The 12,299-nt window shown below is 41.9% G+C and overlaps 2 protein-coding genes across 2 annotated transcripts; one reads left to right on the top strand and one right to left on the bottom strand.

Annotated features, from left to right (window-relative positions):
* The first annotated feature begins 1,431 nt into the window (after window positions 1–1,431).
* LOC9659424 lies at window positions 1,432–2,883 on the top strand. The gene is made up of 2 exons (XM_002965336.2): window positions 1,432–2,348; window positions 2,406–2,883. Exons 1-2 carry the CDS (start codon window positions 1,439–1,441, stop codon window positions 2,732–2,734), a joined length of 1,239 nt encoding a protein of 412 aa, XP_002965382.1. The 5' UTR covers window positions 1,432–1,438; the 3' UTR covers window positions 2,735–2,883.
* A 2,389-nt stretch (window positions 2,884–5,272) lies between these two features.
* LOC9633654 (probable alcohol dehydrogenase AdhA) lies at window positions 5,273–6,538 on the bottom strand. The gene is made up of 4 exons (XM_024670095.1): window positions 6,404–6,538; window positions 6,153–6,360; window positions 5,859–6,079; window positions 5,273–5,818 (listed from the first exon to the last, which is right to left on the bottom strand). Exons 1-4 carry the CDS (start codon window positions 6,536–6,538, stop codon window positions 5,351–5,353), a joined length of 1,032 nt encoding a protein of 343 aa, XP_024525863.1. The 3' UTR covers window positions 5,273–5,350.
* Window positions 6,539–12,299: the final 5,761 nt, after the last annotated feature.

Below are 12,299 nucleotides of genomic sequence, written 5' to 3'. Positions count from 1 at the left end.
CCTTGGTTGATCGTCATCGTCACCCCCTGGTTGATTCACAAGTAACAAATGGTGTGATCGTTACAGTGCTTTTAACGATGCTAAAGGCTCCTTTAGGCTACAGTCGAGGTGGAACACACCATACCCATGAACTTCCATTCGCACGCTCTTCGAATCCCATTTAAGACCATCTTTTGGAAGTGGAGAATTCCTGATCAGCAGTACATTCCTTCCTACTCCATCCGGCCTAGTGGTGACAATTGTAAACCGTGGTGGAAATTGGGCCACATCATCTCTTCGTAGAAAAGCTTTCTCCCAAGAGATTTTGAAAGGTGTATCGAGATTCTTGAGTTCTTTAGGGAAGAGAAGACTTGATTTCCCGGTATCGATCAAAAATCCTGTGCCCTGATGATCTAGTGCTGTATTTGTTTCTATGTCAACCAGCTTGACCATCTGAGACACTAGTTTTGAAGGAGGGAAATGGGCAAAAAGACGTCCCACTGTCTTCCGTCCTAAAGCAAGTCCTTTCCTTGTCATCCAGTTCTCCTTCAGAGTGACGAGTATATTAAGATCATTTCCCTGTCCATTGTCCCCTGGGCCCTGCTCGTTCTGCTCATCGTCTCCTTGACCCTGTCCCTCATGTCCTTCGTCTTCTATAGATCCCCCGCCCTTTCCCTGTCCTGGACCTTGCTCCTCCAATCCCTGCTCTTCCAGTTCTTGCTCCTTGTCCTCCTGATCCAGTCCCTCTTCTTCGAAATCTTGCTCCTCCAGCCCATCCTGGGTATTAATTCGACAGATTTCTTCGGAGCTGCAAAATTTTGCCCGATCGGTCTGGAATGGGACTAGAATCTGGAAAATCTTACCTCGGACGATTCGATTTGGCTACATTGAGCTTATGCGAGGACTACTGCGCCATCTCCTCCCTCCATCGCCTCATCAGCGCCTCATCCTCCCTCCGTCGCCTCATCAGCACCATTCTCTTCTCTCCCGCCCAGCCCGTTAAACCCTAAATATATCCATCGAATCTCTACTATAAAGCGCGATCTGTGGCCGTCCGATCTATGGCCATCCGACGGCTGACTAAAAACATTTTGCCTTTCTTTCTCGCTTTTCTTCGATTACCTCTAAAATGCTTCCAAGCTCATATTTCAATCTCTATGCTCTAGAGAAATCAATCAAAATCCAGAAGAGAGTTTCCTCCTTGATCAATCGATCGCTCTCTTCCATCCAAAGTCCGTGCTTTGTGCCCCACCCATGGATCGATTGATCAATCAAAGAAGAAACAATGTCTTCGCTAATGAACTATTCCGAGCAAGGGAAAAAGATTGATCCAGGGAAGGTCGACAATCAATGGGTACGGAGTTATGAGAGGTCTGGCGCTCGATTCCCATCCCATTACCAACATAGAAAAGGGTCCGGACTCTTTCTACCTTTTTATCATTTATCCTTGCGCTAGGGTATGGATCCATTTATCAATATTTCGGAGAAGAAGCAAAAGCGGCACTGGGATGGTATGATCACGAATCTCAAGGTGAGGCGTAGAACTACAGGTGCTCTGGATCATCCCAGCTGGTCCCAGCTGCCTTTGGAACTCCAGCTCCACATTCTAAACTTCTTGCCACTGCCGGCACTTTGCCGTGGAAAGAGCGTCTGCAAGGCTTGGAAGTCCGCAATCCAGGGCTTGGGATATAGCAAAGCTCACAGGTTTTGCAATGGGCAGTGGTATATCATGGATGGTTTTTGCAGTGTTGGTCTCTGTGATGGAAATTCAAGGCCTCTTTCATGGAAGATGATCGAGATGTTTACAACGATGGAAACAGCAAGTATCTGTGTGTCTTCTGCCGGGCTTGTTCTTGCATACTTCCCCTTGAACACCTTAGGGACTGCTGTGGTTTGCAACCCCTTAGATTTAAGTTCCCTGGTGAAGCTGCCTCCACCACCTGGTTCTGAGCCAACCATAATTTTCGTGGCTATCCAATCTTCAGTTGGTAGTGACAACAGGCCTTGGTTTTCCGTGGTTTCTGTTCAGGGAATCAAGACAACGTATGTAGGTGCACGCCATCTAGTTCTACAAGTTTATGATTCCAGAGTTCACAAATGGGTCTCGTCTTGTCGAGTATTCGCAAACGGGAATGAGATTGCCCAGACTTCCTTTGATGACGCCAACGATTGCATGCTTCTACGGGAGGACAAGCTCTACTTTATCACGATCGCAAAGAACAACACCAGATCACTCAAGTGCGTCAACGTGTGGGATTCAGATGGCAAGGTGGCGACTGTGGCAACCTGGACGAGTCTTCCCATGGGCTTGCATCAAGAACCATACAACGGATGCCGAAACAATAACACCTCACTTGTTTATTGTGCCGGTAAGTTTATGTTTTCTTTTTCTTTTTATGCTTGGTTTTGTGTTCACTGGGTTTCAGGAAAACTGGTGCTTGCGAACTTTATACTGGATGCACAAACCCTTGGTTTTGTCTATCTGGACGAAGCATCCAGACAATGGCGACCCTTGGCAACAATGCCTAGAGAGATTCTGCCGGCAAATCTGAGAAAAGTTGGGCCGCTAGCAAGCAATATGCATGAGTGGAGTTTGGTAGTGGCGGGAGGTGAGACGGAGATCACCTTCTTGATACTTCACTTTGAAGGGTGTTCGGGTGGCATTTACAATGAGGTGACTGATATCTGGCGAACGGCTTTTGACCAAAGGGGTGGTGCGTTGTATCCTTTTAAGCCGTCATTCAATCCACTATGACAATATCCCAAGGAAGACTGTGCAGCCGAAAACCAAGAAAGAATGTGCTCTTTCATAACCAACTCAGCTACACATTCACTTGTAACTGTCGGGATTGGAGTTGAACACCGTAAATAAGCGTTTTCACAAAACTTCGTTGTGATCACAAACAAATTCTTGGCTTGATCCGAGCACCAGGGTGCCACCTTTGACACGATACAGCTCAAAGTTTTGGCCTTTGACGGTCAATCTTGGAGTTGCCCAGAAATCTATCAAGACAGAACTCTTCAGATTTTGTTATTTCAGATACTTCAGATTCTTCCACCGAAACCAGTTTCAATGACTGGCGTCGATGCAACCACAAGTGGTTCTCCAGAAACCTGCAAAGAGTCACAAAGAAAAAGTTTTGTCTTTAAAACTTTCACGCTGCCTCACGGAATCTGTTCGACAAGGTTTAAACTATTGATCGCTGATCGCTGGTAAAACGGTATCAGAGAAGAAAAATCAGGAGCAACCCACATGAGATGTAGATTTTGCATAGCAGACAAGATGGTCAAATATTCATCAAAATCAAAACCATCATACAGCTCGAGGAGGAAAGCCAGGCGACTGATGGTTTCAGGTACGGGGCCCTCAAGTTTATTACAATGTCGTTGTCAGTTAGCAAAAGTTAGAATCTGCAGCTCAATCAACTCTATAAAGAAGGAAAACAGAGAGAACTCTCACAAGATTCTCAGCTGTGGCAAGCTGCCGATTTCTGGAGGTATGGCTCCTGGAAAGTTGTTGTCTTCCAGCAGTCTGTCACGAAGGCGAAGACTAAAACTATCATGAGCAGTGGCAACTCGCAAAATCACGTATAGGTGAAATAGTTTTGGCATCGTAGACAGCACAGTGGGAATCACACCGTTGTTGAGATGCCTGGAGAAAAACAATTAAGCCATATGTACACAGTTGTAGCAAAGTCGTCTTAATACTGTCAGGTTGTCAAAGCCCGTGCCGTCAAACGAGATCTCGACAATAGTTGGGGTAATCCTTCCATCCAGAAAGTTTCCGTTCAGACTTACAGAAATAAGAGGGCCGAAAGACTAGAGAGGATATGAGGGTAGCAAGCTTCGATCTACATGAAACTTGCAAGGGCTGGAGGGCCGTTAGATATGATGGCAAGCTACCGCCCAATCTCATGTTGATCAGCGTTTTAAAAAAGAAAGAAACTTAGCGTGCATCTAGACAAAAGAGAGCTGTGCCCATAAATTCCCGTAATTCTTGTCTTCCTATCATCGAAGTAACTTTAAATCACAGGGATCGCCGCAATACCACTCCTCGGTCATAGCAACCACTGGGACCAAAACAAAGCAAAGTTTTAGCCAAAAAAAAAAAGAGAGAGAAAAAGAGAAACAAACTTACGAAGCTGCGTGATGGCGAGAGTAAGTACCAGATCTCAATCCCCCACTTCTCGCCTTAGCTACAAAACCGTAAACCCTTGACAAATTATATTAAAAAATTCTTAAGGGACGGACAACGAGGCAAAGTTTATGGCTGGTTTTTATATTTTTCTTACTTGGTGGCTGGAGAGGAGCAAAGACAACTTACAGATTTGGTTCTTCCGCGAGGATCGAAGACTAAAAACTGGGCTTTTCCTCCAAGAGAAGAGATCGAGCAAGATGATATATCCAAGGCTATAAACACTATATGCTCGGATCAAAGTTATCTTTACACAAACTTCGAATTTGGTCGATCCAACAAGCAAACTCCCAGGATCTGGATCACAACATTGATAATACCCTGTTCAAGATCTCTTTCTTTCAGAGACATTGGCTACAGTTGAGGTGGAACACACCATACCCATGAACTTCCATTTGCACGCTCTTGAAATCCTCTTTTGGAAGTGAGAATTTTTTTTGAGCAGTTTATTTGCCCTTACTCCATTTGGCCTAGTGGTGACAATTGTAAACCTGGCCATAAAAAAATTAGAAGTAAATATGATGATGTAAATTGGGCTACGTCATCTATTCGTAGAAAAGTTCTCCCAAAAGAAAAGTGTATAGAGATGCTTGAATACTTTGGGGAAGAGAAAATTTAATTTCCCAGTATCGATCAAAAATCCTATGCCCTGATAATTTAGCTCTATATACATTTCTATGTCAAACAGCTTTAAAAAGATGTGCCATTGTCTTTCATCCTAAAGCAAATCCTTTCCTTGTCATCCAGTTCTCCTTCAGAGTGATGAGTATATTGGGTTGAAGTTTCACACAACAGGGAAAGCAGGGTCATGTTGGGCATCGCATTGAAAAATCACTTGACGTGTAGGCAATTGATGGAGCGCTTGCGGGGTGTGGGAGGAGTCTTAGGCAACACCTTGGGAGCACCGGCCGAGAAAAATCACTAACTAAAATCTAACCGCTAGAATTTCACCCCAGAGGCGAAATATTGCGCATTCCAGCCAGAAACATGCTCTTGAGCTCACAAAGATCCAGGAATCCAAGAAAGAGAAGAGAAAAGAAAGGGCTTGATCAGGCCAAGGAAAAACTAGGTGGGCTGGACCGTTGCTGGATTGCCATGTGAGTGTAAGTCTCTTTTAATTATTGCGGAGTGAGTGGCACAAATGTACTTGCCAAATGCCCAACTTGTTACTTCCACCTAGATCCCTGGAACAAGAACTGCTGCTCCATTGAGCTTCCCTTCCCTCAGAGCTCGCAGCGCTTCGTTTGCCTCCTCCAATCTAAACTCCACTGTCTCCGTTTTGATCTCCATGCTCGAAGCCACTCGCAAGAACTCGATGGCATCCAAGCGCGTGAGATTCGCGACCGACACCACTCTCCTCTCGCCCCAGATCGCCGCGTATGGAATCGAGGGGACTGGAGTCATGTAAATCCCGCCGCAAACCACCACCCCGCCCTTGCGAATGGCTGCCAGAGCGAGCGGTACCAGCGATCCCACCGAAGCAAAGATGATGGCGGCGTCCAAGAGTTGTGGAGGCGACGCTGTGGAATCACCCGACCAAGTGGCTCCAACTTTTCGAGCAAAAGCTTGCGCCTCTACGTCGCCCGGTCGAGTGAAACCATACACTTCATGGCCTTCGTGTCTCAACACCTGGAAGATCCAAAGCTTTTGTACGATTCGAGAGCGGTGGAAGAGCTCGGTGGACCTGAGCAGCGATGTGAGCAGCAGCTCCAAATCCATAGATTCCAAACTTGCGGGGTTTGGGCATTCCAGGCGTGAATCCAGCCATCCTGAGTGATCGATAGCCGATGAGACCGGCGCAAAGGAGTGGAGAGGCTTTCACGTCCGGGTAATTCTCCGGAAGGGAGAAGCAGTAGGCACTGTTCGCAACAGCGTACTCGGCATAGCCACCATCGATCGTATAGCCTGCAAGAAAGAATCTTTTTCCATGCAAAGAAGAACTGGAAACGAAGAATAAAGAACTTGAAAGCTTTCTCACCAGTGAAGCCTGGCTCGTCACACAAATTCTCAGCTCCATCCACACAGTAGCTGCAGCTCCCGCAAGTTCTTCCCAGCCAAGGAATTCCCACTCTAGCTCCAATTGAAAAATGCAAAGGATCCACGCCTCGCCCGATCTTATCCACCAGTCCCACGATTTCGTGACCAGGGATTATCGGAAGACTGGGCTCCTTGAGCTCGCCGTCGACCTGCGCGGCGATTTTTGGAAGGAAATCAAAGCTTGGCGCTTACCACATGAAGATCCGTGCGGCACACAGCGCACGCCGAGACCTTGACGCGGACCTGGCCGTCGAGAGGCTCTGGAATCGGGAGCTCTGTGAGCTTGAGAGCGCTTCCAGGCGCTTCAAGCACCATAGCTCGCATCATAGTGGGAAAATATTTAGGGTTCTTCGTTAGAATTCACCCAGTTAAAAAAAGAATATTCAAATTAGGCATTCGTATTTTTTAAAATTGCTTAGCCAGTTAGCAAACACTGTTTTGATTGATTTTGTTAAATTGAAAACTACATTGGAATAATATCAAAACAACAAATATTGAATTCCACTTTGAAAGAAAAAATGATGAAATAATTATGAGGATGTACGTCCTCAAAAGAAATTATCAAATTCATTAAAGAGAATTATCAAATCCAGGTGACATAATAACTAATCTCCATTACAAAAAGGTTGATATCAATGCTGGTCAATACTTTATATATAACATATGTCATAACACTTTCTTTTTTGGCTCAAAGAAATTTAGCACTTTCCATGGGTAAAAAGTAAACATCAGAAGATGTGATTGTAGAAATAACCCTTTGACAATTACCGCCCATTGCAATGGCTGGCATTGAGTGGATCCAGTGGCCCAGAAAGTTTAGCAACTCCTCATTATTGAAAATACTGTTAGTAAATATTGTTTTGAATGTCATAGTTATAACATAAGTCTCTCAAAACCATTTTTGGAATTGGAATTGGAGTATTCTAGACAGGCCTTTTATTTGTTCATTAGACTTATATCAAGAATTTCTTTCAGTGTTACAGACAATGCATGGAACAAGAATCAAACTCAACAGGAAATTGGTGGAGGTGAAAATATTTAATATAAAACCTCCTTATACACTGTATTGATGGTGAAAGTAGGAGGACTCAAAAGGTCCTTGGAGTCCTTGGCTAAAGTCAAAGGCAGGATTAACAATGATTGCAATTAGCAAAAGTTATTCTGTGTCTAAAAAATTTGGTTTTTCTTTCTACTTTTCCCACAGGTTAGGTGTAGAGCACTAAGACAAACAACAGTAACCTATTCACATAAAGATAATTATTTTACAGAAAAACTATCTTTAGATAAATGGCAATCAACTTTAATTATCTATAATTTAAAAGTAGTGAATAAAAATGTTAAGAAAAAGTGAAAGAAGAAAATTCATCAAAATAGCTATATAATTCAGTTTTATTTGTAGTAATGAGCTCTAAAATTTTACTATTAGTCATTTTAATTTTATCTTTTATTGCCAGATGTTATGCACAAACCCCCAATACAAGAATGATTGGATGATTATTCCATTTTGGCAATAGACACATTAGAAGCATTATAAATAAAATTAAAGATTTAATAGGAAGAATTAACATACCAATCAATTATGGGCGAAATGGATATTTTATTCAAGAATCAATAATTGTTACCTCTCAACAAGTTATTTTTTGAATTTATATATTTTATGATGCTTTAAGGGTATTACTTGTATGAAGGCATTGCATTTAGTGCCCAATATTTACAAGAAATATTTAATCAAATATTACGACTTGTAAATTACATACACATCTTTATGGTTTACAAGAAATTATTACTCACTTTATGATAATTTATTTGGCTAGTAAACCACCTAAAAGAGATCTTTTACAACCCAATACCTTCATTAAAATATCCAAAAGGTTGACCAGATGATAATCTACATAGAAAAATATTTTAGATGGTGATTTAGATACTTTACAATGTTAGCCATATCAAAAACAAGTAATAAGTGAATATAAATATATACTTGGTACATATATAAAAAATGACAATGCCTTAGCATCATTAAATAATTATTATAGAGTTAGTCTTATCAATTGTAACTTTATAGTTGAAAATATTCTTCATGAAAAATGTATATGGTCTACAAATTCAGAAAAATTCAGTATCTTTTTTCTTTACATCTTCAATATAGTGGTCATTTACTTAAAAATGAAAAGGATAATAATATTATAATATGGGAAAGTGATAATTATTATTTAATACATACAATATGCTGTATTAATGCTTAAATACAATGAAAATTTAATTTTTTCAAGTTATGTTGATAAATCAAAAAACTATTTTATATATATGTATTTATAAACCTTATATAATGAATTTTCTATTTTATATATATATATATATATATATATATATATATATATATATATATATATATATATATATATATATATATATATATATATATATATATATATATATATATCTGTGTGTCTGTCTGTGTGTGTGTGTGTGTGTATGTATATATATATATGTATATATGTATATATATATGTGTGTGTATATATGTATATGTATGTATGTATGTATGTATATAAGGTTTAAATGTACAGTTACAATGCCATATATTAATACTAGCATAGCGGGATGGATTAATTTTAAACCCTAAGAAAAAGACCATAAGGACCAAAGTATCATTGTGGATGATCATTCCAAGGATTATTAGGCATCATGTAAGGATAATAGGATAAAAGAAAAGGCCATGCAATCAAAGGATCACCCTTTTAGCCAATTTGGCTTAGGGTAAGATCCTAACATTGCACACCAAAAAGAAACTCTCAGCTGAATGTATTTATATGTTGCAAGCCTTAAGCTGCTCCACTTCACACTCTCAAACATAAAGAAAGCTCCCAATTGAGGATGCAGGTTCCAAACACAATTCTGAAGATCTCTGCTGGCAAAGCTTGGCTGCAAGCAAACAAAATGCATGAGTGGAGTTTGGTAGTGGCGGGCATATTGATGGCTTAAAAAGAGACAAGACTCCACGCTTTTCCCGAAAAGCAGTTTGCCATATACCGGTCACCATGCAACCCAAAGAACCTACTTTAAAGTGACTTATAAACAAGGTGATCTCCGTTTCACCGTGATCTTTAAGAGATTCATTTCCATATTAATATATAATGACTGACTTCTTTCTATAATTTTCTAGTGTTTCATCCTCGAGTATAAATTGCCCAAATGCGTATACATCAGCTTTGAAAGTTAGCTGTCCTTGTGCATATTCCGGAGGGATGTAGCCACTGAAAAACTTACAAACAGTCAGAGAGAAGATTCATAAGGTGTAAAATGCACTCACGGGGTTCCTCCTGGTGTTATGGCGTAATGAGTTTTGCCATCCGGTATGAGCTCCACCAGGCCATAATCTGCAATTTTCGGTTGAAACCTTTCGTCAAGTAATATGTTGCCAGGTTTTATATCCTTGTGAACAATGTAAGCCCCCATGCAAATACGCCAATCCTTCTGCAACTCCAAGACATATTTCAAATCTTGTCTTCCAGGACAGTTACATTTCTGCTTCTGCACATAACAAAAGTTGTAGAGACTGAATCTAAAACGAGAAATTTAAGGCTTACCATCCAAAGCATGTCGGAGGCTTTTTCTTGTCATGCACTCGTACACTAATAGTTGATAGTCTTTTTGCAAACAGTATCCGAGCAGCTTAACGAGATTTGTGTGATAGAAATTGTTTTGACCTCTCTAACAAAATCGCACTGAATTTCTTCAGAATGGAACTTCAGGTACTTAATTGCAACGGTCTGTCCCTCCAACATTCCCTGTTTACTGGGATGTAAACGAAACAATGAAGGATATTAACTTTTAGATTTACCTTATAGACAACTGCAAATCCCCTTTCTCCAATTTCGTTCTGGGCGTTAAATCCCATCGTCGGCTCACTGACTTCTTGGTAAGAGTATGCCTTGGTCTCCGCAAGTTCTATACGCGTTGCTGATGAACATATACGAAGAGTTTCAGAGATGAAACAACATTCATGAACGGTAAAGTACCTGCGCCTGCCTTGCTCCTATTGTGTATCCAATATACGACGATCAGAACGCATGATAATAATGCAGTAAAAGGCACCAACGACAGGATCAGTATTATCTGGGTCCGTGATTTTCTGCGTGGTGATTTTGGAGATGCACCTGGTGAACTCAACCCACCTGGACCTGGTGCACCTGGAGCTTACGCTGTCAGGGAAAAAAATTATAGCATCAAAATGGCTCACTCGGTATTCCAGTGCTCCAGATTGATGAAGCCTGTATGCTACTAGATTCCCATCGTTCTACACTCTCAATATAGTAGAGGTATTGGGACTAGATGTACCTGGGTTACTCCACAACCGATTTCCCGTGGGACCATGCAATACCACATGACCATCGGGTCCACGAACTAAAGAGGCCCGTATAAGCAACTGGTGGCTCCTGTTGCTTATATGCTCCTGTTGAAAGTCAAATCCCGCAACAACACTTTGCAGTCCTGCTGCATCTCCAGCTCGTAAGCCTGATCCCGTGAGGTGAGCTTGCATCCGGCGTGTAACGTGTTGAAGATGGTGTGGCTTTCCAGAGTATCGTGATATGTGTAGCCATCGCAGTTATAATCAATCCTGGAATTTGCCGGAGCGAAGTGCAACCATCGTTTCCTCTAGCACTGGTACCCTTGATATGGTAACCGACTTGAAGCTGTCCCGAGATGGTATATGCAGCTCCATAGGTCCTGTTCATAAGCAGCTCCAGCTCTGAGACCAACGCTCTAAACCCATCCCGCAGCATGCTCGAATTCACGACTTTGGAAGCAGCTTGACAAATGGAAGGATCCCGCACAAGCATGCTCAGGACAATCGAATTGCTGTTTGCAAGCTGAACAGTGTCAAAGAAAGACAGGCTCATAGAATAGTCTAGCCCCAAAGGGATTTCCTTCTCTATGAGAGAGGAGAATCGAGCAACTACTACCTGCCTCGTGGTGGCATCAAGCTTGAAATTGGGATCTTCCGCAAACATGTTGAGGCTCCCGAATGTGGAATGTGCTGAGAACACGAAAACGTAGAGGATGAGGAATATGGGCAGAGGTGCCAACAATGCCAACAGAAATTATGCCCGCAAAGCTTAGAAAACTTGGAATATTTCTGAGTGGAGTTTGGCAGGAGGAAAAGCGAAAAATGCGACATCCACTTCTGGTGAAGATCCCTCCAAGCTTGTGAACGAAATTGCCAACGTCGAGAAGCATCGAGTTGTGAAAAGCACCAACTGTAACAGTCGAAGTTCTCGGAGCCACTGCATGGTAATCTGATTACTAGCGCGACCTCTGATAGATTAACTTGTCCTAGCAGGTTGTCCTGAATGTTTCTGGAGCGAGTGGGAAGCTGATCTTGGTGGATATGGCCGGCTCTGAGAATTCTGATCAAGCGGGATCCATTGGGTCGGAAGCTAAAATATAGGTACCAATACTATGGAGATTTGAAAGCTGTTGTTAACTTTAATTTTCGAACTGGAAAGATAAATCAAGGAAACGGCGCACTAAGACGGGTGGTAGAGTGCATTGCCAACGGAGGTGAGACGGATATCACCTTGTTCATAAGTCGGTTGATGGGGTCGGTTGCATATACAATAGGTGACAGGTATCTGGTGATCTGCTTTTGGTGAAAGGTGCAAGGCTTGTATCCTTTTATCCAGTCAGGTTTCACAACTAAAACTCTTGCTTCCATTTTGAGCGTAGGCCATCAGCATTGTGTTCCACGGCATGATCGAGCATCGCTTTTGCTTCTAAAATCCCCGTACAACATTACAGGCATCACATTAAGAACCAGTTTCTTTGCTCCAAATCACCATTCCCGGTAAGAGGATGCAAGAAGCTCAACCCTGGTTGTTAAAAAGATGCCTGAACTCCATTGCAACCACTCAATTTAGTAAAGTAACAGACCCACGATATTAATTCCCCATCACAAAGCTCTCTTTTGATGTTTTGGCATCTCCTTTCTTTCAATCGTGCTAAGAGACTTCGCTCCTCTTAGGCGTTCTTTCAAACGTTAGCGCGAAATGCTCAACTGAAGTTTAGAGCATAATAGTCCAAGTATCTT

The sequence above is a fragment of the Selaginella moellendorffii genome, unplaced genomic scaffold, assembly GCF_000143415.4.
Source record: "Selaginella moellendorffii unplaced genomic scaffold, v1.0 SELMOscaffold_5, whole genome shotgun sequence".
NCBI classification, from domain to species: domain Eukaryota; kingdom Viridiplantae; phylum Streptophyta; class Lycopodiopsida; order Selaginellales; family Selaginellaceae; genus Selaginella; species Selaginella moellendorffii.
This window is presented reverse-complemented; position numbering and strand designations above follow the sequence as displayed.